General features: G+C 50.6%; 1 protein-coding gene across 15 annotated transcripts in view; it reads right to left on the bottom strand.

The window, feature by feature from the left end:
- Positions 1 to 24,528, bottom strand: part of HSPG2 (heparan sulfate proteoglycan 2) — a 202,675-nt gene that overhangs the window by 15,876 nt on the left and 162,271 nt on the right. For 10 of the 15 annotated variants that reach the window (XM_060276274.1, XM_060276279.1, XM_060276281.1 and 7 more), the window contains 24 exons: positions 24,018 to 24,172; positions 23,255 to 23,393; positions 22,512 to 22,663; positions 22,048 to 22,186; positions 20,640 to 20,791; positions 19,889 to 20,027; positions 18,208 to 18,359; positions 16,932 to 17,070; positions 16,698 to 16,838; positions 15,583 to 15,717; positions 13,961 to 14,142; positions 13,282 to 13,474; positions 11,430 to 11,609; positions 9,365 to 9,625; positions 8,407 to 8,584; positions 7,287 to 7,384; positions 5,740 to 6,006; positions 5,539 to 5,654; positions 4,147 to 4,294; positions 3,281 to 3,397; positions 2,675 to 2,692; positions 1,935 to 2,019; positions 1,568 to 1,712; positions 225 to 324 (listed from right to left, as the gene is read on the bottom strand). In XM_060276274.1, coding sequence (XP_060132257.1) covers positions 225 to 324; positions 1,568 to 1,712; positions 1,935 to 2,019; positions 2,675 to 2,692; positions 3,281 to 3,397; positions 4,147 to 4,294; positions 5,539 to 5,654; positions 5,740 to 6,006; positions 7,287 to 7,384; positions 8,407 to 8,584; positions 9,365 to 9,625; positions 11,430 to 11,609; positions 13,282 to 13,474; positions 13,961 to 14,142; positions 15,583 to 15,717; positions 16,698 to 16,838; positions 16,932 to 17,070; positions 18,208 to 18,359; positions 19,889 to 20,027; positions 20,640 to 20,791; positions 22,048 to 22,186; positions 22,512 to 22,663; positions 23,255 to 23,393; positions 24,018 to 24,172 — 3,531 coding nt within the window. The remainder of the gene's footprint in view (positions 1 to 224; positions 325 to 1,567; positions 1,713 to 1,934; positions 2,020 to 2,674; positions 2,693 to 3,280; positions 3,398 to 4,146; positions 4,295 to 5,538; positions 5,655 to 5,739; positions 6,007 to 7,286; positions 7,385 to 8,406; positions 8,585 to 9,364; positions 9,626 to 11,429; positions 11,610 to 13,281; positions 13,475 to 13,960; positions 14,143 to 15,582; positions 15,718 to 16,697; positions 16,839 to 16,931; positions 17,071 to 18,207; positions 18,360 to 19,888; positions 20,028 to 20,639; positions 20,792 to 22,047; positions 22,187 to 22,511; positions 22,664 to 23,254; positions 23,394 to 24,017; positions 24,173 to 24,528) is intronic. The other 5 variants (XM_060276277.1, XM_060276280.1, XM_060276286.1 and 2 more) reach the window with 1 other exon arrangement.

The following is a 24,528-nucleotide window of genomic DNA, read 5'->3' as shown; positions in this document are numbered from 1 at the left end:
GGACTCAGCCCAGTCCCCCGCCACAGATCACAGACGCTCCCATGCCACTTTGTCCTTAGAAGGTGGTGGTCTCTCCTTCATTGGAGGTATTCAGCCAGAGGCTGGATGAAACTTTGTCAGGGATTCTTCAGCTGCGATTCAAGCCCTTCAGGGGGGCTGCACTAGATGACCCTTTGGGGGGGGGGACTCCCTTCCAACCTTACAATTCTATGTGTAGCTCTCACCAATGAAACCGCTGGTCAGGCCTGTCTTTGCAGTAGCAGCATAGTTGGGATACCCGCCAAGGTACAGCCCCTCGTTGAGATCCAGACCTTGGAATTTGCCCTGGGGAAGACACATTATTATTATTATTATTATTATTATTATTATTATTATTATTATTATTATTCCACCCTATATCAGGGCGGTTCACAGAATAAAATCAAGATATAAAACCACAAAATACATAACAAAAAAACCACAATCCAATAGCCCCGCCCCCCAAAAAGAGCCACATTTTAAAAGGGCATAGGATGTAGATTAGATCAACCAAAGGCTTGGTGAAAAAGGAATATTTTTGCCTGGCGCCTAAAGGTGTATAATGAAGATGCCAGGCAAACTTCCCTGGGGAGAACATTCCACAGGCGGGGAGCCACTGCAGAGAAGACCCCGTTCTTGTGTTGCCACCCTCCGGACCATGAATAAGAGTCTCAGAAGATGATCTCAGGGTCCGGGCAGGCTCATATGGAAAGAGGCGGTCCTTGAGGTATTGCGGTCCTGAGCCATTTAAGGCTTTATAGGTAAAAACCAGCACTTTGAATTGGGCCAGGAAACTAATTGGTAGCCAGGGCAGTCGGACCAGGATCGGTGCAATGTGCTCAAACCGTCTTGTTCTGGTGAGCAACCTGGCCGCTGAATTCTGCACCAGCTGAAGTTTCCAAACCGTCTTCAGAGGCAGCCCTACGTACAACACATTGCAGTAATCTAACCTTGAGGCTACCAGAGCACAGACAACAGTCCAGATGGGGCGTAGCTGGGCCATCAGCTGAAGCTGATGGAAGGCATTCCAGGCCACTGAGGCCACCTGAGCCTCAAGCGACAGCAAAGGATCCAGGAGGACCCCCAAGCTGTGAACCTGCTCCTTCCGAGGAAGCGTAACCCCACCAAGAGCAGGTGAGCTCCCAGCCATCTGGTCAAGAGAACCACCCACTAAGATTGCCTCTGTCTTATCTGGATTGAGCTTCAGTTTGTTGGCTCTCATCCAGTCCATTACACAGAAATGTAAACCCAGCAAAAGTGGGTCTCCAACAGGAAACACCAGTTTGCAGAGGGCTGCTCCATCTTGGCCCGACTCGCCATCCTGCTCCCGGTACCCAACGCTTTTGGGCCTGGTCCGGTATCCACTGGCAAGTACAGAATGCAGCACTCAGAGCCACAGATGGGGTGCATACGCCCAGCAGCAGGTTGACACCCCAGCTACAGCACCAGCACTGGCTTACAATACTGCCCTTTTCAGCAGCCACGCGCCACAGAGATTTCCCACAGATGGAAGAAACCGCCCCTACCCTCTCACCTGGCCCCTACTCACCTGGGACGTGCCGTTGACGGGAGGGTGGTTGTCCAAAACAAGAGAGCCCTGGGTGAGGTTGCGGTACAGCCGGACGGTGTGGAATTCGCCCAGCTTGATGATGGACGGGTGCCGGATGGTGGCCATGCCAGAGCCGGCATCGAACCTGCAATGCCAAGACAGCTCAGGAGGGTCAAAACTGCCTCGGCTCCCACCCACTCCATTAGACCCTGCAAGCTAGACCATTTTGACGCAGGCCACTTTGCAGGCCCACATCTCACAGCTCTGGGTTCAGAAGCAGGAAAGGATGGGTTGAGGCTAGAACTGACACCCAGCCGGAAAGAGGGTGCTGAGATAAGGTAAAGGACCAGGACCCACAGCCTCTCACCTGAGCTCCGGCCGGCCCCCAACCAGTCCAAAGGACACGAAGTCCGTGCCTGTGTTCTTCTTCTGCCCGTTGTACACCAGCATCCCTGCGAAAAGCACAGAGGAAGGTGAGCGGCCTCTGCGGGGCATGAGTTTGCTCAGCTCACAGCTTCAGCGCCAGGGAGCTATTTGCAGCCGAGCCATCCTCCGATGCCTGCGAAAGGCAGCCTGGCCGAGGTCCCCAGCTCCATGCAGTGCTCAGAGCCCTCCATTGCCACCCACGCGAGTAGCCTATTTGTGGACGAGCCACAAAAACTGGTGCCCACTGGCCTACCAGAACACAGCGCTGTGCTGCGCTACCCTGTGCCACCCAAACCCGCAGCATGGCAGGCAGCCCCACGGCGCAACAAGAGGATGCCAAGATCCACTTGGGCTTCCTGTCCCTGGGATGCAACACGGTGCCGCTTCGAGGTAAGGACGGGAGAAGGTCCCACCTGCCTGGGCAAGGAACCGGGGTTAGGCAGGGCCCCAAAAGAAGCAGCCTGGCCTGCAAGGCATTAGGTGGATCGGTGAGCAGGTGTATAGGGGCCGGGAGGGCTCCTGAAGACACAGTGGCTCCCCCAGTTGGACTGGTTAGTTTGCCAAGGGGCACACTTTTTCACAACACACACGCGGGCACGAGGCTCCATTGCTGCAAGGGTTAAGGAAGGCGCCTAGGACTGGCTAGAAAGGAAGCAGCAGCCCAGCATAGACGAGACTTACCTGAGTAAAGCATGAGAGCTGGATAGGTAGGGGAAAGGAGGGAGCAGAGACAAGGGAGAAGGAAGAGGTGCAGAGGAGAGAGAGAAAGGAAGAGAGACGGAGAGAAAGGTAAGACGAGTTGGGAGGGAAGGCAAGAGGGAAAACGAGAGTGTTGAGAGAGAGATTCCCAGGAAAGAGAGCACCGAGGCCTCTGCCAGCAACATAGCTGCCAAGTTATCCCTTTTTTTAAGGGATTTTCCCTTATGCTGAATAGGCTTCCTCACGAAAAAAGGGAAAACTTGGCAGCTATGGCCAGCAATGAGAAAGGTGGCTGATTGTCCCCCAAAAAGGACCAAGGAGCTCATATACTAGGGTTGCCATATTTCAAAAAGTAAAAACCAGGGCATCCCAAAGTTGTTTTAAAAAATGCAACTTTTCGATTGATCCAGGAGAAAACGCTCTATTTTGGAAATCTGTCCCGGATGTCAATTCCGCCTTTGAAATCCCAATATGGCAGCCCTATCATATCATACTGTACTTGTGGGGAAGCTCTGGAGTGCCTACATTTGTGGGGGACGGGACACAGCCGTCGTGCCCCCAGGGGCCTGCCCCAGCACCTCTGCTTACCGTCAGCTGTGTCCGGTCGGAAGGTGATCTCGATTGCGAACGTCTTGTAGGCGTCTTTCATGGTCGGCAGGACAAGGTATGACCGAGGATTCTGGGTGAAATATGGCACCACGCGTTCTACAAGCAGAGGAAGGGCAGGGAGTCAGGGGACGGACTGGGCAGCTGCCACAATTTCCCAGCTCTCTTATCCTTTCTAGTTGAGGAATGGCCAGCTACCTGTTTGGTCCACTTTAGCCTCAGGAAATCCCACTACTGCCACTACGCCAGGTTGCATCATTGCCCAATATTGCCCAATGCTGCCTTCTCTGACTGGCAGCAGCCTTCTGGGGTGCTTCCCCCCTGCCCAGCTATCCATGCTCCTTTAAACTGGAGATGTTCAGGGGTTGAACCCGGGGCTTTCTGCATGCAGCTCAGCAGGGGCCCTTTCCCCACACCCCACACATTACCCCTGCGCAGCAGAAGTCCCATCAGGATTTGAACCAGCAGCCACCACCAGGCTGGGAGACAGGAAGCAACAGCCTGAGTTGGAACTCACTGGAACTAAGTTCAGGCACCTCTCAGATGGGCACCGGTGTCATGATAAGAGAGCCTGGTGAGCTCTGGCACCTCTTTTTCAAGAAAAATACCACTGCCCGGTTCCACCCCAGCTGTGGCTATTCAAAGGCACAGTCCACACAACCAGAAGGGGAAGTGGAAAGAGAGGAGATTCCCCTCTCAAATCTGGAGAGCCCCAGAGGGGGATTTCTCCAGGTCAAACTCTGGAGACCAGCACCTGCCTGTCCCCTTTCTGAATATTCCCCTCATGGTTTGGGGGGCGGCAGCAGAGAAACTGATTTCGGAGAAGAGGCCGGGCCTGCTGAACTCACCGCGCACTTTGAGCATGGAGAAAGCCGTCACCTTCCCTTGCCGGTTAGATGCTGTGCAGACGTAAATGCCAGTGTCCTCGGGGCGAGCGGATGGGATGGTCAGAACGTTGCTGTCCACGTGGACGTCCTTGGGGAGGTCTCCTTCCAGCTGGAACACAGAAGCGGCCCCTGAAACCCTCAGCAGGCTCTTCCTGCAGGGCACAGCCTGCCTTGCAAGGCAGCCCAGCAACCGAGCCTTCTCAGTTCATCCTTCCTTTGCCATGTGCGCCAACTTGCCGCTCTCCCCAGAGGCTGATCTCGCTCTTCCCCACAAACCCTCTGCCTTTTTTCCCTTGTCTGTCTTACCATTATTTATCTCATTTGGTTTATAAACTCATTTTTCAATGGGTTTTGCCAACCGGCAATTGTGCCTCGGTTGTTGAACGTTTCGGAAGTCGAATGGCCTTCTGGAACGGATTATGTTATACAACTCAGGTAATACTATACGACCCTTTATCAAAAGATCCCAGGGCGGTGTACAACATAAAAACACATTACAGAGCACCAATAATAAAAACGTAATGAAAAACATAAAGACAGACAGCATAATAATAAAATAATCATATTAGCAAGCTTTAATAGGCCTAGGATTGGGTAAAGAGGAATATTTCTGCCTGGCACCTAAATACATGTAATGAATGTATCAGGCAAGCCTCCCTGGGGAGAGCATTCCACAGTCAGGGAGCCACCACAGAAAAGGCCCGTTCTTTTGTTGCCACCGTCCAAACCTCTCAGGGAGGAGGCACACAAAGAAGAGGCTCAGATTATGATGATTGCAGGGTGTAGATTGGTTCCTGTGGGAAGAGGCGGCCCTTGAGGTATTGAGGTCCTGAGCCGTGAAGGGTATATAGGCAAAATCAGCACTTTGGGGCCCGGAAATTAATTGGCAGCCAGTGTAGTTGTGCCAGGATTAGTGTTTTAGATCACCAGCTACTACAGAAAGCACATTAAGGTAGTGTGGTGTAGTGGTTATTTCTGGACTAGGACCTGGAGACTAGGGTCCATACCCCCCACTCGGCCATGACTCTCACTTGGTTTCAAGCCTTCTTTTAGCCTAACCTTGTCGGGGAACTAGGACGGGAAAAGATCAGGGTTCAAATCCTCCCCTCGGCCACGAAACTCAACTGGGAGACCTTGGGAGCCAGTCACTGCTTCGCAGCCTAAACCAACCTTGCTTTGAGAATAAAATGGGGAGGGAACCATCCATGCCACCTTCAAGCTCCTTGGAGGAGAAATGGCGGGAAATAAACACAACAAATAAAATAGACAACGGCGTCACAGGTTGTCAGCCCACAGGGCCCTTCTTGGTGGGCAGAGCCCACAGCAGGGCTCCCTGCCCCTCCAGAGAATTACCTTGGTCCAGGTGATATCTGGCACAGGGAAACCGGAAGCTGAGCAAGGGAAGACCACCTTAGACCCGGTGGAGACCTCTTTCACTTCTGGCTGGGCTGCAGCAATCTGGGGCACAGCTGTAGGAGAGAGAAAAAACAGGTTTGCTAACCTGGAGGGAGGAGAGAGAAATGAGGGGGGCGCATTCGCCCTGCTGGTACTTACACTGGACATGTAGGATGACGTGGGATTGGACCGTGCCGACGTCGTTGGTGGCCGTGCAGCGGTACTGCCCGGCGTCGGCCTGCTCCACACGCTCAATCTTCACCATGCTGCCGCTGGCCAGCACCCCTGGGCGCAGCCGCCCGCCCACCTTGCTCCAGGTGACCTGGGGCTTTGGGTCCCCAAAGGCCAGGCACTCGAACTCCACGGCGTTGCCCACCAGCACGGTCTGCACCGATGTCCGGATGTTGATCATCACCTTGGGCAGTGCTGGAGAGAGGAAGGGAGGGAGGAAGGAAGGAAGAGGTCAGTGGATCCTTGGGGTCTCGGCCCAGTATACCTGAAGGAACGTTTCCACCCCCATCATTCAGCCCGGACACTGAGGTCCAGTTTCGAGGGCCTTCTGACGGTTCCCTCCCTGCAAGAAGTGAGGCTACAAGGAACCAGGTCGAGGGCCTTCTTGGTAGTGGCGCCCGCCCTGTGGAACGCCCTCCCATCAGATGTCAAGGTAATAAACAACTATACAACCTTAGAAGACACCTGAAGGCAGCCCTGTTTAGGGAAGTTTTTAATGTTTGATATTTTATTTTATTGTGTTGTGCATATTCCATCGGGAGCCGCCCAGAGCGGCTGGAGAAACACAGCCAGATGGGTGGGGTATAAATAATAAAAATTTATTATTATTATTGTCAGGGGATTGTTGCGGCCACTCTCAATTATTATTGGTGGGCAACAGACTGGCGCCTATGGGGGCGAGAGCATTCTCTCCCAGCAGGTGGCGGTCCAGATTCCTGCATTGCAGAGGAGTCGAACTAGATGAATCTCAGGATCCCTTCCAACTTCACAAATCTATGAATCTGTGATTACAATACCCCCCTCGCTATGCAGCGCAGGGAATTAATGCTTCAATTCCACACCAGAATGGCAACTGTGGGGATGGACCCATTGCCAAACCTCTTCCCTTCCCCTTCTTTGGAGATAAGCTGGAATATGGCCTGATGCCAGGGAATGGTCTGAAGACGAGAACTGGAGAATGCATACTATGGCAGACCAGCTTCTTTCTGATGTAGAGCTGGAGGGGGGAAGAGTCGCCCCCCCCCTTTTCCAGCAGAACCACTGTTGCTCTGTCAGCATGAAGTCGAACGGAATCTCTTCCGGAAGTCCCTTCGACTTCCAAAACGTTCAGAAACCAAGGCGCAGCTTCTGATTGGCTGCAGAAAGCTACTGCAGCCAATCGGAAGCCGCACTGGACGTTCAGGTTCCAAAGAATGTTCGCAAACCGGAACACTCACTTCTGGGTTTGCGGCCTTTGGGAGCCAAAACGTTCGGGTTGCAAGGCTTTCGGGATCCAAGGTACGACTGTATTTAAAATGCACAACAGCAATCTAGTAACTGGGATGCTGGGGTTTTCTGCAGCTTAGTGGCTGACTGCTCCCCCCACACACATACCTTTGCATGTAGAGTTAGGGGGAGATTGACTGCACTCAAGGGAGCCATTGCCTCCAAGAGAGCAAAGGCTTTTCAGTCAGTGGCTGCCCACTCTGACTTACCCTGGACAGTCAGCGTGGTCCTGTCCTCCGCCTCCTCCGAGTAGCTGGTGGCTCGGCAAACGTAGACACCTTGGCACCCCCGGTCCAGCTTCTCGATTCTGCAGGGAAGCAGCGAGAGTCACTAGACTCTAGTCTAGCTCTTTCAAAAAAATTATTTATGCATTTCAGATTTATACACTTCACTAATTTTACAATCATTTTGACATTTCAAAACTTGACTTCCTTCCCCCTCTCTCTGCGGTTCCTTCAATTTATTTTTAATATCTCCTGCATATCCAAATTAACTTAATTTGTTCATTTATTCATCTTCTTTAAATATATAATCTTATAAAAACCGCAGGTTATTACAATAATCCTGTCGATGTTCTTATCTGTTTACAATTTATCTGTAAATATTCAATAAACCGTTTCCATTCTTTTATAAAAAGTTTTGTTGTCCTGATTTCTTATTTTTCTGGTAAGTTTAGATTGACTGGGGGACTCAGGAATCAGGAGGACCAAAACTTCAACAGAGAATGGGGATAAATATTAAATGTATTTGAAAGAACACTGTAAACACTTGAACTCTTTGGCAGGCTTTGAATAACTCCTGCAGTGTTACAAAGACTTTGGATATATTGCAGGTCTATAATTTGGACGAAACATAATATGCGGCTGATTAAGATATTTAAAGGACCCAGGGAGGGGAGGAGGGAAGCCCTAAGATTCGGAAGAATCTTGTTCTATTTCAAAATTTTATTGTGATAAATATGTGGTTTATTTTGTAAAACCAATAAAAATTCTTATTTTTTTAAAAAAAAATGTTTCGCCATTTCTGCATATTCCATAAGTTTTTGCATCCATTCTTCCTTTGTTGGGACTTCTGCTTCTTTCCATTTTGGGGCAAGTAGCATTCTTGTCACAGTAGTTGCATACATGAATAAGTTTTTGTACAGTTTGGGTAGTTCTGTCCCTATAATTCCCAAAAGGACTCTGGTCTAGCTCAGCCGTCCGTCAACAGTGGCACTACCCTCGGCCCTGTTTGCCTTCCATCCTTGCCATGGCATCCTTCAGATGCACTCTGTCTCGTACAGAATTGGACCGTTGGCCCATTGGGCTCAGAACCATCTGCTCTCCTTACCGAAGCACGCCGTTGTGGATGCTGTGTTGAGGAGGCAGCTCCCCACCCTCCCTGGACCACTCCAGCCGTGCCCGGGGGTCTCCGGAAACAACAGAACACGCAAATTCTGCTGTGCCCCCCACAGCCTTCGTCTCTCTCCGTGGGGTGACCTGGATGGAAAGAGGTCCTCCAGCTGCACCTGTGTGGGGAGAAGAAGAAGACAGGATAAAGCTCCCGACTCTTGCCAGAGAGGGGCCTAGAGAGGGGCCTTGTCCATGGTGGCCCCAGAAGTCTGGAATTAGCTTGTTTATACATTTCACTAATTTTCAGCCACATTTTAAAAGGGTATAGGATGTCAATCAGATCAACGATAGGCCTGGTTAAAAAGGAATATTTTTGCCTGCTGCCTAAAGGTGTATAATGAAGGTGTCTGGCGAACTTCCCTGGGGAGAGCATTCCACAGATGGGGAGCCACTGCAGAGAAGGCCCCGTTCTCGTGTCGCCACCCTCCGGACCTCTCGAGAAGGAGGCACACGAAGGAGGGCTTCAGAAGATGATCTCATGGTCCAGGTAGGTTCATATGGAAAGAGGCGGTCCTTGAGGTATTGCGGTCCTGAGTTTGGGGCCTGATAGAAAGCTTACAACTGTTTTCATCACAACAGGACTAGCACGGCACTTATTTGGGGAAGAGTTCCATTACACAAGTGCAGAGGCCTCTTGGGTGCCATGGGGATTCTCCCGCCCACACCCACCACAAAACAGTTATTTGTGGCACCCTTAAGAAACTACAGCTCCCAGGATTCTCTGGGACAATCCATTTGCGTTTAAGTGCACGTTGAATGTATGGCGTGGATCTGCCCTATGTGGATCGGAGTGAAAAAGGATTTCCTTCAGAAAAGCGCCTTGTCCACAGCCTCCATCCTTTCCCTCCCTGCTTCACCACCATTGACCCTTCCCCCACCCTTCCCCATGTCCTCACCTTGCACTCGGACGTGGGCGACGGCCTCGGCTGATCCCACCCGGTTGCTCACACGGCAGAGGTAGGTGCCCGAATCGCGGGGGGCGGCGGGGCTGATGTGCAGGACGCGTTCGCGCACTGTGGCGTGCCCGGGGAGGCTGCCATTGGCCTTGGCCCACTCATAGCGCAGAGGGGGCGTGCCGTGAGCCAGGCACTGCAGCTGCACCACCTCGCCCGCCTGCACCGACACCGAGTCTGGAAGGGTGGTGGCGTATGGCGGCGCTGGGAAGGGGGAGAGAAGAGAAGGACGATCTCCAGGTTAAACAGCCCCCTGCTCTTTTTTAGGGTATTGTTTCCAGGCGCCTCTCCGCAGACAGGCTCCACCATTAATTTTATTTTTATTTCATATAATTTATATATTGCTTGATCAAAGAGGTTTCGTCAGACTTCGGAGAAACGGCTTCCTCCCCCCCTTTGGCTGTGCATCAGCAGAACAAAGCAATTAGAGTCCCTTACCAGTTTCATGAGAATTATAAGGTCTAAGATATAAAATAAATGTTCATAAACGTACCAGGCAAACGCATACATAAGTGTATAAACCACATGTCTAAAACAGTACAGAAAAACAGTCCTAAAGCCATTTTGACTCTTTCAGTGCCCTCAAATATTGCTCTGCAAGGATGGACGTAAATGGAAAAATCTTTCTAATTGTCTTTGGACTGTAGGGGCTCACACCTCCCTTTTCAAATATAGTCTGGCAAGTATCTGTTAAGCTGAGCACACTATCAATAGAGATTCAGGAATGGGGTATTTTCAATCATGAAAGAATGGCCAGACTGCCCAGAAAATGCAATCAGTGACCATTATCAGGTATCTGGCAGACAGAATTTCTGCTGTAGACTTCCGGGGGACTGACGGCAGTGGCGGCGCTTACTCGCTTGGCTCCCTGGAAGGCAGGCAGACAGGCGGCAACAGCCCCGCAGCTCTCCTTGCTGTCGTTCCTCTCCCCCCATCGCCGACAGCAAGGACAGGTCCTAGGATCTGTCCTTTCTGTCTGCAGTGAGGGGAGAGGAACGAACGGAGAGAAAGCAGCCCTTTCTCCCCGTTTGTTCCTCTCCCCCCCCCAACTGACAGAAAGCACAGATCCCGGGGTTGCCGGATCTGTCGGGCGGGGGGAGAAACGGAGGACCGATCTGATCCTCCGCTTCTCTCTCCCCCCGCCCGACGGAGCCAAATGCCGGATCTGTCGGGCGGGGGGAGGGAGAAGTGGAGGACCGATCCGGTCGTCCGCTTCTCTCTCCCCCCGCCCGACAGAGCCGAAGTGCGGTGGTGCAGCGGCTCAGCTGCCTTCCCCAAGCCAAGGGGAAGGCAGGTGGCAAAAAGCCTGCGGCTGTGCGGGGGCTTTCGCACTGCTGCGCTTTGGCTCCGTCCCCTGGAGCCGAAGCCCGGCGGTGTGAAAGCGAAAAGCCCCCGCACCGCTGCACTTCGGCTCTGGGGGATGGAGCCGAAGTGCAGCAGTGCGGGGGCTGCTTTCCCCCAGCCGCCTGGCACACAGCTGCTTTCCTTCGCAGCCCCCGCACCGCCGCACTTCGGCTCTGAACCCTGGAGCCGAAGTGCGGCGGTGTGGGGGTGTTTTGCCGCCTCCTTCCCCAAGCCAAGGGGAAGGCAGGCGGCAAAAAGCCCTGGCAATTTTTCGCTGCACGCTGGACTTTGCAGTCGGAGGTTTGTTTTTCTATGGCCACGCTTCGCAAGACGAAGCAGTGGCCATAGAAAACCTCATCGTCTTGCGAGGCAACCTCCGATCGCAAAATCCATTCGTCTAGCGAAAAATTAGTCTTACAGGACATTTGTTAAGCGAGGCACCACTGTAGGCCATTTCCTAAATGTAAGTGTTTTAAGCAGGCACCAAAAGGAGTATTCTGAAGGTGTTCGCCCAATGTCAACAGGCAGGGAGTTCCAGAGTTGGGGTGCTGCTGCCACTCTAAAAGAATGGCTTCTCACCCATGTGGGATGAGCATCAGGCAGCACTCGGAAAAGGGCCAGTTCCTTAGCAGGATGCCCTAACTTCACCCGCTCCCTTCCTCACCTTCCACATCCAGCATGATGAAGGCCTCCGTGAAGCCGGCGGTGTTGGTGGCGTTGCAGATGTATTGCCCGGAGTCCTGCTGGGCTGCCCGGGGGATGACGAGGGTGTCGTTCACGATCTGATGCTGCCAGGGCAAAGGGGCCCTCAGCTTGGACCAGTGGATGGTCGGAGAGGGGTCGCCTGAGAAGGAGAGAGCAATGGTTAGCTGCGGGTTAGGGTCAGCTGCGATTCCTGCACTGCAGGACACTGAACGAGATTACCTTTGGGTCCCTTCCAACTCTACGCAATTCTATGCTTCCATGAAAAGGACAGAAAACCCAGAGCCAGAAAACCTGTCTGGCCTTGGCCCTGGAACGCAGAAGGTAGCTGGCAGTAGACAGTGTGCAAAGGTTAAAAAAAAAAAGGTAAAGGACATCTGGATTGTTGAGTCCAGTCAAAGGCGACCCTGGGGTTGCGGGGCTTATCTCGCCTGTCAGGCCGAGGGAGCCAGCGTTTTGTCCACAGACAGCTTTCCAGGCCATGTGGCCAGCAGGACTCAACCGCTTCTGGCACAATGGGACACTGTGACGAAAACCAGAGCGCACAGAAACGCCGTTTACCTTCCCGCTGCAGCGGTACCTATTTATCTATTTGCACTGGCGGGCTTTCAAACCGCTAAGTTGGCAGGAGCTGGGATAGAGCAATGGGAGCTCACCCTGTCGTGGGGATTCAAACCGCCGATCTTCTGATCGGCAAGCCCAAGAGGCTCAGTGGTTTAGACCACAGCGCCACCCACGTCCAGACAATGTGTATGCTAACCCTATTGAGCAGGGTTTGGATAAATGCTTTATCACATGTGCTGTGCCTCCTCCCCCCCAATAGAATGGTTCAACCCACCACGTGTCCAAAACTGTGTTCTCACTGTGTTCTCCTGTCTTATGTCAGGAGTGAGGAACCACAGGTCCTGTGGACCAAATCTGGCCTAACAAGCATTATTCATTATTCATTAGGGAGCTGAGAATTGTTGGGAAACACCTGTTCCCCTCACAGAGCTGCAATTTCAAGAATTCCCTATTGACTGTTAAACAACTTTGGGAACTGGAGCTCTGGGAGCGGCCTAGAGAGTCTAGAGAGTCTTCTAGCAACTCTTAGCACAAATAACAAACTGCAGTTCTCAGGAAGCTTTGAGGGAAGCCATGACAGTTTCAAGCGACACAATACAGTCATACCTTGGTTGACGAATGCCTTGTGACTCGAGCATTTTGGCTGCCAAACGCCACAAACCCGGAGGTGAGCGTTCCAGTTTGTGAACGTTCTTTGGAACCGGAACACCCAACACGGCTTCTGATTGGCTGCAGGAGCTTCCTGCAGCCAATCAAAAGCTGTGCCTTGGTTTCCGAACGTTTTGGAAGTCGAACGGACTTTTGGAATGTATTCCGTTCGACTTCCGAGGTACGGCTGTACTGCTGTCAATGCATAGGGCAGACGGGACCATGCTGTGCGTTAGAGGAACCTCTTTGTTTTAATCTGAAAATTTGGTTCAGAATGCGCATGCTTCCAACTTTATTCCTCTTGTTTTTTATACACTTGTTCCTAAGGCTGATTTTTTTATCAACTGTTTTTGTGTGCTACTCTGCGTTCCTCGCAAACTGCTTTATTCACAGTTAAGCGGCATACAAATCTCGTTTAATTAAAATGGAATAAGCCCACCGACTGTGCAAAGGCTCAGAGTCCCACCTTCTGAACTGCCCATTGCTTGCCTCTGACCACGTTCACTATTGGAATACGAAGGCTCCTTCCCCTCCCCAAGGTGTGGGGGGAGATTCCTCCAAGAGGAATGCAGACCTTGGGCTGAAAAAGGCCCCCCGCCTACCTGTGGCAGAACAATGGAGCCGAGCCGTCTGCCCGGCAACTACGGTCTGCGTTGGGTTCGCACGAATCTCAGGTGCGCCCGGTCTCCCGTGCACGGCCTCCACACGTAATTCCACCTGCGCTTCCGCCGTCCCCAGGGGGTTCTGGGCCATGCAGACATAGGTGCCAGCATCTTCAAGCTTCGCGGATGAGATCTGGAGCGGAAACAGTATATGGGGGCGGGGGGAGGTGTTTCAAATCGGGGAATGGGGCCATTGCTGCCTTTAGACAAAAAACAAGCCCCTTTTTTGCCCGTAAGAACATAAGAGACCTGCTGGATCCGGCCAAGGGCCTATTTCGCCCAGCCCCCTGTTCTCACAGTGGCCAGATGCCTGCAAGCAGGATTCGAGCACAAGAACAACTCTCTCCTCCTGCAGTTTCTAGCTACTGGGATTCAGAAGCATTGCTGACTCTTGACTGCGGACAAACAGCACAGCCATTGTGGCTAGCAGCCATCGCCATCTCATCTGGTCCACCAAGATGCCTCTGGGAAGCCCACCAGCAACAGAACCCACCCCACTGCTTGCTCCCAGCCCCCAGGAACCAACACTCCAAGATACGTTGCTCCTGATCTTGGAGGCTCCACTATGCCCCTCCTCCTGCTCCCTTGCCCTGAGGACAATGTGTCACCTGCGACTCACCTGCAACACAGCCCGGCTGTCCAGCGGCATCACTGTCTGGTGCTCCACCTTCTGCCGGACCCCCACCTTGCTCCAGCGCACCAGGGCCCGGGGCTCACCTGCCCCCAGGCAGTCCAGGCTGATGGATTTGCCCACCTTCAATTGCACGGGGCCCTTTGGCACCACCGAGACGGTAGGCGGCCCTGCAGGTGGGGAGAGGAGAGCCTTGAGCAGCTGCCCCACAGCAGAGCAGAGCAGACTTCCGTCTAGCTGTGTGCAATGCCCCCACCGGCATCCATGCCAGCTGGGCACCCAGGAAAGGGCCTGGCTCCCTGGAATGGCATCGTTCTCTCCAAGGAGGTTCTCCTCCTTCCCAATCTAATATCTCCCAGAGGTCAGGCGGAGAAGGCAGGCTGTTTTGGGGAAGCCAGGCTGCTACCTCCTGCTCTGGAGGGTAGGACCCGAACCAAAGGCTTCAAGTTACAAGAAAGGAGATTCCGACTAAACACCAGGAAGAACTTTCTGGCAGTAAAAGCAGATTGACAGTGGCCCAGGCTCCCTCGGGAGGGGGTGGACTCTTCTTCACTGGGAGGTTTTTAAGTAGAGGTTGGCTGGCCACCTGTCATGGATGTGTTATAGGACAATCCTTGGGCTCATTTGGATGGCCAAACAAAGACACCAGCCAAGAATACAGGAGCAAAACAGCAGCCTGTAGGCCTGAACTTTATTCAAAAGACTACTGCAACAAGACTTCCACCCACCACATGGAAGAAGCAGGAAGAAGCCCAGAACAAAGGATGGCTCCTTCCTTCAGATTATGACTTAGCTGTGATGTATATTTGATGTATGTGTAATGCTTCACTAAGGGTGTTGTGGGTTAAAAAGGGAAACTTATTTTTTAAAAAGGAGCCATCCTTTGTGTTCTGGGCTTCTTCCTACTTCTTCCATGTGGAAGTCCTGTTGCAACCGTCTTTTGAATAAAGATCAGGCCTACAGGCTGCTGCTTTGCTCTTATATTTTTGGCTGGTGTCTTTGCTTGGGAATCCAAGTGAGCCCAAGGATTTTCCTATAACAGTTGCTTTAGCTGAGATTCCTGCAATGCGGGGGTTGGACTAGATGACCATGGGGGTCCCTCCCAACTCTACAAGGCCTCCCGCTGGAATGGTTGTAAATAAGCAGCCAGGCCCCGGGGGGGGGGGGGTGAGGGCAGGGAAACCCACAAGCAGGACCTGAGTTCAAGAGCAACTCTCCCCTCCTGCAGCTTCCAGCATCTTGAACTGGCCTCTGTGCTGCCCTTGCAAAACTTTGCTGGGAGGAGGTTGGGGGGCAAAAAACGAGAATGAGTCAGCTCTGCCTCTCATTGGCTGTGGCTCAGCCAATGACTGGCTGTGGCTCCGCCAGCTTTTGGGGCACCCCTGCCTCTTACGCCAGCAGTTCCACCCGCCACCCCTGGAGGAAAATGTGTCCTTTTTGAGGATGCTTATAGTGTGAGCACTTTTAGCTATTACTGTGGCAGGTTTCTAGCTCTGCGTGCTGCATAAGCCTTCGGGCTTAAGGCGGCGCTACAAATAAAGTCATCGTAATAGTACCCTGGTATTTTTCAGGAACCAAGGGGGTTTCTCCGCCCCACAATGCCCACTTACCATGCACCATCAGGTTGACCACGCTGTTGGCTATCCCAAATCGGTTGGAGGCGAGGCAGCGGTAAGTGCCCTGGTTCTGGGGTTGGGCGTTGGAGATGGTGACCACAGACCCGTTGGGGCTGATCTTCACGTTTTCTGTAGTGGGGAAGTGGGAGAGAGAGCTCTGTCCGGGCCTGGTAGTTATTCATTTATGTATCAATTGAGAAAGTGGATTTTTTTGGGGGGGGGTAAAGCATTTGCACCCCACCCTTTGCGCATGAAAGGGTTCCCAAACGGCTTACATACACAAACAAACAACAACAACAAGACAATCCCTACCTTGCTAGCTTGCTGTCTTAAAAGAGGGGGAAGAAGATCAAAATCAAAACTGCTGGGCTGTAAAGGCTAACCTCAAATTTCCATACAACTCCCCAAGGGGCTTAGAATCCCCTAAGTCCTTTATCGGTCAGAGAAGTATGAGTGGAGGCACAAACCAGTAGAAGAAAGGCATGGCAGATCTTTGTTTTTCTGTTTCAACAGGGTTCCTCCAACCTTTTCAAGGAGGACCCAGAGCAAAGGTGTGAGACAGCTTTTCAAGGCTTTAGAAATTGCCCAATCCCTTAGTCAAAGACCACCCAAAAAGACCACTGGCCTGAGGTCACGCAGTGAGCTTCATGGCTGAGTGGGGATTCGAATCCTTGTTTCCGAGGCTCAACCTGACACTCTAACCACTGTGCAATGCCCAAGTTTGAAAATGCTTTCGCCGTTTTATTGCACGTTGCCTTCAGACAATTGTAGAACAACAACAAAAACACACAATAAGACAGCTCCATCAAAACAAAAACCGGCGATTAAAATGTGCAACAGGGCAAGCCCATTAAAACAGTGCAACGATTGGAAAAAAAAGGTTCAAGTCGGGAGATCGGTGTGTGTGTGTTGCACAAAAGGAAAATGCACCAGGAGGGAGGAGGAAATAAGCAAGCTTAGGTTCAAGCGGCTGCAATTTGCTCTACTGACCAGTTCCAAAGGTTTGCTGGCCTGGCAGCTGAGCTAATGGGAGCCTCCTGCACCCCTTCACTTCCTTCCTTTCTTACAGCCTGACGCTAGGGCCAGGTGGCCGTCACAAGCCCACCTACCTGGCAGCTGGTTGTTGGGCAGCTTCCAAGAGATCTCGACAGGCTGAGCGCCATCGTGGAGCCGGCACTTGAAGGAGATGTCCGCTCCCTTGCGCACGGCGGTGCTGTGGGGGTCGATGGAGATGACCGGACTCTGGAGGCCTGCAGGGATGGAGCGAGGGTGAGGCTGACCCACTGGAGACACCACCCACCTGTCCTATCCCCCTCCCAAACGGCCCAGAACCTTGGACGTACGTGAGGCGGCGCTGGCGCTGGCAAGGACAGAGACCACCAAGGAAGCCTCTTGCGGGGCAGCTCCACCACTCACACGGCAGACGTACTCGCCGGAGTCGGCTGGGGTGAGCTGGACCAGGCGAAGGTGACCACCAACAATCTGTGTGTACCAGGAGAGAGAGGGCTGAATGAAACACGAACTTTGCGGGGGGGGCAGGGGGCTCCTGATGTCCTGTCTCCTCTCCCGCTATTCTGTTTTGCATAATAATTATTATTAATTTTCAATTACATTCCAATAATACCTTCATTATAACAATAGGTAAAGCTAAAGGGACCCCTGACCATTAGGTCCAGTCGTGACCGACTCTGGGGTTGCGCGCTCATCTCGCATTATTGGCCGAGGGAGCCGGCGTATAGCTTCCAGGTCATGTGGCCAGCATGACAAAGCCGCTTCTGGCAAACCAGAGCAGCACACGGAAACGCTGTTTACCTTCCCGCTGTAGCGGTTCCTATTTATCTACTTGCATTTTGATGTGCTTTCAAACTGCTAGGTTGGCAGGAGCTGGGACCAAGCAACAGGAGCTCACCCCGTCACAGGGATTCGAACCGCTGACCTTCTGATCAGCAAGCCCTAGGCTCAGTGGTTTAACCCACAGTGCCACCTGGGTATTATAACAATACCAATTTACTAATACCAATCATTCAAATGCCGAATTATATCATTTAGGTGGCCCCCTGCATGCTAGAATTGATTTTCTTTATTTCAGCCTTCCAAAATCTTACTAATTTCAATTACATTCCAGTCATAATAACAATTCCTTATACGACAACTGCAATATTAATACCGGTAACTTCAATTCAAATTTACAAGTGAGGCACTCTAAACTACTACAAGTGAGGCACTCAAAACTATATCCTTGTTCTTCCTGTGTGCCAATTATTCTGTGCATGGGTTCCTTCCTGTCCTTATAAAATCCTTTCCCGGTTGTTGCTGTTCTCCATCATGCCTTGGGCGGAGCTGATATCCCATGGTTGTTCTAGAAATTTCTCCATTGCTCCGTCCCGTGCTTCACTGTTTTGCATAGAATCGTAGGTTTGGAGGAGGTCATTGAGTCCAACCCTCCTGCAGTCACAGCTAAAGGCAAGTTCTCTCTTTGCCAGCATCTTCCTGGCGTCTCGTGCCCAAGAAAGGTGCCAACGCTCCCTGTTACCCACAGTGATTGTGCCCCACGTGAACTTGGACACTGCCCTCCCCCCACTGCCCAAAGAGGCCTTCTGGGCCAGTCTGTCTTCCTACCCGGTGGCCAGCAGGCAGGGGTCCCTCTCGCCGGTACCACGTGAATATGGCCTGGGGCTGGCCTGGGACACTGCAGGTGAGATCCAAGGTCTCCCCTTCAACAGCGGAGGGTGACGAAGACTCGATCTTCAGAGGGGGAACTGTGTCTGAAGCTGCAAGGGGGTGGGGAGGAGAAAGCAGGAGTCTTAGATCAGCAGTTCCCAAACTTTTTCGTTTTGTTTTGTTCCCTTGCTTCCATAAACGCACTCCTTTGTACCCTCTACCCTACCCGCTAAAAAGCATCATTCAGAAGAGTGGTTTGCATGACCCTCTAAGGAAAATAACAGCACAATAAAATTCAACGCAGTAGCGATTAATTGCACATGCATTCAAAATCCGACTATTTAATGTAATTAACCGCAATACTAGATATTGCATGAAAAATATTTTTGCACGTTCTTGCTAAGCAAAACAAAATAGTGAAAGAAATTCATAGGATTTGCGGTAATTATTTTTATGCGGCTCCTTAACAGACATGGACAAGCCTTCTCCCCCTACCACAGATGAGCGGCAACTACCTTGCTATAAAATCAACAGCTGTTACCAGTACCTGGCTATCTTCTGACCACTCCGAATAGAAGCAAAAGCGCCCAAAGGAAACAACTTAGAATGTGATGACAGTCATAAAGTTTTATTTTTTAAAAAAATAATAATTTTATTTTGACAAAGTAATAATCAGAAATAAGAATAAAAATGTGCATCCCACCACCAAGACCATTCCATTGTAACTATCCAACCTCCCAAAATTTCAACACCTCTTGCGATGGTTTGACCCCTTTCTGTTTTAACAGTACAAATTCTACAAACACCCTCCATATCTCCTCGAAATCATTTCTCCTGCCTATTCCCCATCTTAACTTAATGGAACATGTTAATTTATCTTCAATAGCTATTTCCCACACTTCTTTATACCATTCTTCCATTTTAAATTCTGCTTGCCCCTTCATGCAGCTATCAATAAATCTGTGAGCAAATCCTTTATAGCCTGCAAATCTTCCACCCCATCGTAAATTGATAATAATGCTACCTCTGGTCTTTCGGTTAGCTTTAACCCCATGATTTCTGTTATCTCCTGAAAAACCCTTTGCCATTTTGTGTTCTTTTTAAAACATATTTACACCCCCGCCACATGTGAACATAATTCCTGGATTCCTGGCATCCCCTCCAACATAACACCTTACATTTCTTGTTTATTTGATTTAATCTGCCTGGTGTTAAACACCATCTCTAAACTCATTCATAATAATTTTCTTTTATTCTTACAGACAACATTTTCAACGTACGTTTCTCCCATATTTCCCCCCAGCTTTGATGATCTATCTGCCCTGTTGTCTCCTTTCCCTACACCTCTTTTGAAGTGTTAAATATGAAGAAAGGTGTTTCACTCGAGGTTCTGGATTGGTCAATCATAAATAAGTGATCGGCACACTTGGACGCCCCCACCCCCAAATTGCCTCTTAGCACCTGCCCCCTAAGTAATCCCATTCCCCCCCGCCCAGGGGAGATACCACCCACTTTGGGAGCCATTCCCTTAAAGCAATGAGGGTCCCCAGCAAATATTCTCAAGGCTGCCTAGATCAGCACAAATTTAGAGGCTAGGAGAGGGAGGGAGGGGTCTCAGCCTCCGCTAGAGGGGACTCACAATGGGAGGGGCTCTCGCCATCTTGGATTGTCACCACCAGCGCAGCCTCCTGAGTGACAGCAGCGCTGCTGACGCGGCAGACGTACTCTCCGGAATTGGCGGAGGAGACCTGAGGGATGCGGAGGCGGGTGCCAGAGACCTGGGTGGGGGTGGGGGGAGAGAAAGAGGAATTGTAAGACCACAGAATCGTGGCATTGGAAGGGACCCAAAGGGTTAACAAGTCCAAACCTCTGCAATGCAAGGAAAGGCTAGCTTCTTTCTTTTTCTTTTTGTATATATTTTTATTAAATTTTCTGTTTTACGATTTAAAATAGTCATTTTGCATCCTTGAAATATCAATGACTTCCTTCTTCTCTTTCCATGGTTCATTTTGCATAACACAAATCCCTGCATACTTTACAAAAACTAAACCATTCAGTATTCTATTATTGCATCCATTAAAACTCTTTTACACCGTTGAATTTATCTTAACGCTGCCAGTGTTTTCAGCTGTACGCAATTATTTCCCATGTATTCAATAAACATTTTCCATTCTTCTCTAAACGTATGTTCTTCTTGTTCTCAACATGTTAAGACTGCAAGCTGTGCATATTCTGTCAGCTAAAGTTGCCATTATTCTTTGGTTGTTTTCCATTTTGGGGCTAACAAAACACGGGCCGCAGTTCTTGCCTATATAAACAACCTTTTTTGACACCTGGGAATTTTCAGTCTGAATTATCCCAACAGAAACAACCAGGGGGAGCACATGTACCTGGTGGTTGGCTGGGAGGGACCCTCCTCTCTTGAACCAGGTGACTTTGGGCTGCACCTGGCCAGCGACAAGGCAGTTGAGCTCCAAGGTCTGTCCCTCTGCCAGGGATGAGGATGAAGACTCGATCCTCACGGGTGGAACAATGCCAGAGGCTGTGGGAGGGAAAGAAAGAAAGGTGTGTACGTGTATCTCTGCTCAACAGGTGTTCTGGGCGAGCTGTGCTGCTCCACCCCAAAGATCCCCATCCCCTTCAAGCTAAGGTTGGCTTAAACGTTTGTGTGGGGTCCCTATTTCCACTTGGACCAGGAGTGCGAGGGAGCAAGGCAGAGCAAGAAGAAGGAACAGCTGCGGAACAGATCTGGCAAGAGGCTGAATTTGAGAAAAGACTTTGTTTTAACTGTGTGCCGAGGAAGAACTCCAGGGAGGAATTTTAATGGCAGAGATTGTACATGTTATTTATGGCCTTATCTCGTAAGCTAGTTGGTCAACAGCGGAGGGAATGGAATGTGACATTGTCTCATCAAAGTACAGTGGTGCCTCGCTAGACGAATTTAATTCATTCCACGGGTCTTTTCTTACAACAAAAAATTCGTCTAGCGAATCCCATAGGAATGCATTGAATATTTTTTTTAAAAAATTGCCCATAGGAACACATTAATTGAATTTCAATGCATTCCTATGGGAAACCGCGATTCGCTAGACGAATTTTTCGCGAAACAAATTCGTCTAGCGAGGCAACCTCCACTAGAAAAAACCTTTCGTTAAGCGGAAATTTCGTTAAGCAGGGCATTCGTTAAGCGAGGCACCACTGAAAACACTGCAAAGAACTGAAGAATGGAAGACAGTAATGAATTCTCCCAGCACATCAGGCCTGAAACAGCAATGTAAATGAAGGACTACACACATGAAATGGATTTTATATTTATAATATGTAACAGAGGCACTGTTTGTAAGGAGGGAAAGAATGTGGACAGCTGCAAGAATAGACTAAGGACAAGTGAAGGATCGATTGGATATGAAATAAGAGATGATTAGGCTATGGGTGGAAATGATTGACATATGTTTGCAGCAGGAGCGGGAAACCTGATTTTAAGAAATTGTATTAAATTGAAGTAATTTGGTTTGATTTGTAATAATTTTAATAATAATAATAATAATAATAATAATAATAATAATAATAATGTCCCTATTTCCACCATCAGTTCTCAAGCGAAGAGCAAGAGTGGCTTGGACATGCGCAGAGGGCGTTTTGCAGAAACACACAACCTGTCACCCACCCTCAAAGTCTGCAGAGCGGTGAGGTGGTTTCCCCCAAATCTGAAGGAGTGATTTGCAGTTTGGGGGCCCAGGCGCCTCTCCCTGCAGGACTTATGTCCCGTGGCAGGGTTCTGCTTCTCAGGCTACGTACAAAAAGCGGAACCGGAGCTCCCAGGGATGGAGACAATAACGGAGGCCTCCAGTGGACTGTCGCCATCGTTCACGTAGCAGATGTATTCACCCGAGTCGGCCGCCGAGGCCTGCAGGATCCTGAGGCGAGATCCAAGGATCTGCTCAAAGGGAGAGAGAAAATGATCAGGAGGCGGAAGGTGGAGAAACTGTGGCCCTCTGGGTGTTGCTGGACTCCTAGTCCCATTAGCCCCAGCCAGCATGGTCAGTGATGATGTGAGTTCGAGTCCAGCAATAACTGGAGAGCCACAACATTCCCATCCCTTGGTCTAGGGTTCCTTACTCCAAATGCTCTCTCCGGGTTAAGCTGCCCTCCTGGCTTCTCGGCGGAGGATGGGAGGAGACCTCCAGTCCAATGTGGATCACCCTCCCTTCTCTGCCCCATTCATCCCTGACCCAAGAGAGCTCCAACTCCCGCCCCCTTACCTGGCTGTTGAGGGGCAGGGCACCACCTCGCTTGTACCACATGACCCTTGGCTGCGACTGACCCGCCACCAGGCAGTTCAGGTCCACTGACTGCCCCTCCACAACGGACGCGGAGGAGGTCTCGATCCGTATTGGAGGGGTGACGCCCACAGCTGGAGAAGCCAGAGGAGTCGGAGAGAGGCGGAGAGAGGGAAAGAATTTGTTAGTTAGTAAGTGCCGTTCAGCTTTCTTTCGTTGGGAGGTTTTTGAACAGAGGCTGGGAATTATAGGGATGGAACTACCTAAACTGTACAGAATTCATGTATGTGACTACAGCGGCAAGAATGTTACTCGCCCCAAAATGGAAAGAAGCAGAAGTCCCAGCAAAGGAAGAATGGTTACAAAACTTTTTGAATATGCAGAAATGGCTAAACTTGCTGGAAGAATAAGAAATCAAGATAACAAACTTTTTTTTATAAAAGAATAGAAATGGTTTATTGAATATTTACAGATAAACTGTAAACAGATAAGAACATTGGCAGGATGATTGTAATAACCTGCAGTTTTATAAGAGCATGTATTTAAAGTAGATGAATAAATGAGCATATTAAGTTATTTTGGATATGCAGAAGATATTAAAAATAAATTTAAGGAACTGCAGAAAGAGGGGGAAGGAAGTCAAGTTTTGAAATGTTAAAATGATTGTAAAATGTATAAACCTGAAAAGCATAAATAGACTTTTTGTAAAAAGAATGGAGACTTACAGTAGGAGGAGCCCGAGCCGCCCTGGATGGTGATGATGAGGGAGGCTTCGTGGACAGCCGTCCCGTTGCTGACACGGCAAACATATTCCCCGGAGTCTGCAGCTGAAGCCTGTGGGATACGCAGGATGGAGCCAGAGACCTTGGAGGAGAGAAAGAGAGAAGGGCAAGTTAGGATGAGAGGGGGTGTGTGTTTGGGGGGGGGGGTCTTGCACATTTGTCAGGCTTCGGGGAATCAGATACCTCCCCCAGTGGCAGCAAAGAAGCAGATAAAATAATAAGAGTTCTTACCAATTAGTTTATTCAATAATCACAGCGAGGGACAAAGGAATGCGGTCTCTCTCTAGAAATGGTGTTGCTCCAAGTAAAGTCCCACACCTCTACGCCTCTCCTATTCTACATCACCCCTGTGTGGGCTAATCAGAGCTTTCTGCCCCTGAGTTTTCTGTTCTCCTACTCTCAATGCACGCCTGGTCCTGGGTGGGGGGGTCGGGAATGCTTTCCAAGGACACCGAGTCTGTCAGCTCTCTCTCCCCTGGTGCTGCTGCTTCTTCCTGCTGTTCCTATTCCAGGAATTCCCAGCTTCTGCCTTCTGTAGCCTCTGAACTATGCCCTTCTGCAAACCACCTATCTTAATCTATACTGTCTTCCTGTTCTCAGGAAGGTTCAGGACAAGGGGGTTGTGGCCCCCACCATTCCTCCTCAGTTCAGCCCCTGACAACATTGCAGTACCAGATCTTGGTTCCAAGGCCTCTTGCACCCATACCTGGTGACCGGCAGGGAGGGCACCTCCTCGTCTGTGCCACGTGACTCTGGCTTGCGAAGCAGGTCCTGCCACAATGCACTTCAGGTCCAGCGTGTGGCCTTCAGTGGGGGAGGTAGAAGAAGACTCAATCCGTACTGGGGGAGTCACACCGGCGGCTGCGTTGCCAAAGAATAGAGGGGAAGGGCGAGAGCAATTGTGCAATTTCAGAGTCAAGCAGCTGAAATTGATGACCCTGAGGTCTGTTAACGTCAGTGGGTCTACTCTGAGGAGGCTCAATGCGTAAGATGAGCCTGCCGAATCAGGTCAAAGGCCCACTGATCAAACTAAAAGGTAAAAAGATTAATGACCCCTGGATGGTTAAGTCCGGTCAAAGGCAACTATGGGGCTGTGGCACTCATCTTGCTTTCAGGCCGAGGGTGCCGGTGTTTGTCCACAGACAGCTTTCTGGGTCATGTGGCCAGCAGGACTAAACTGCTTCTAGCACAATGGAACACTGTGATGGAAGCCAGAG

This window comes from Zootoca vivipara, chromosome 6, assembly GCF_963506605.1.
Source record: "Zootoca vivipara chromosome 6, rZooViv1.1, whole genome shotgun sequence".
NCBI lineage: Eukaryota > Metazoa > Chordata > Lepidosauria > Squamata > Lacertidae > Zootoca > Zootoca vivipara.
Note: the sequence above shows the minus strand (reverse complement) of the source record. Positions and strands in the feature narration are given on the sequence as shown.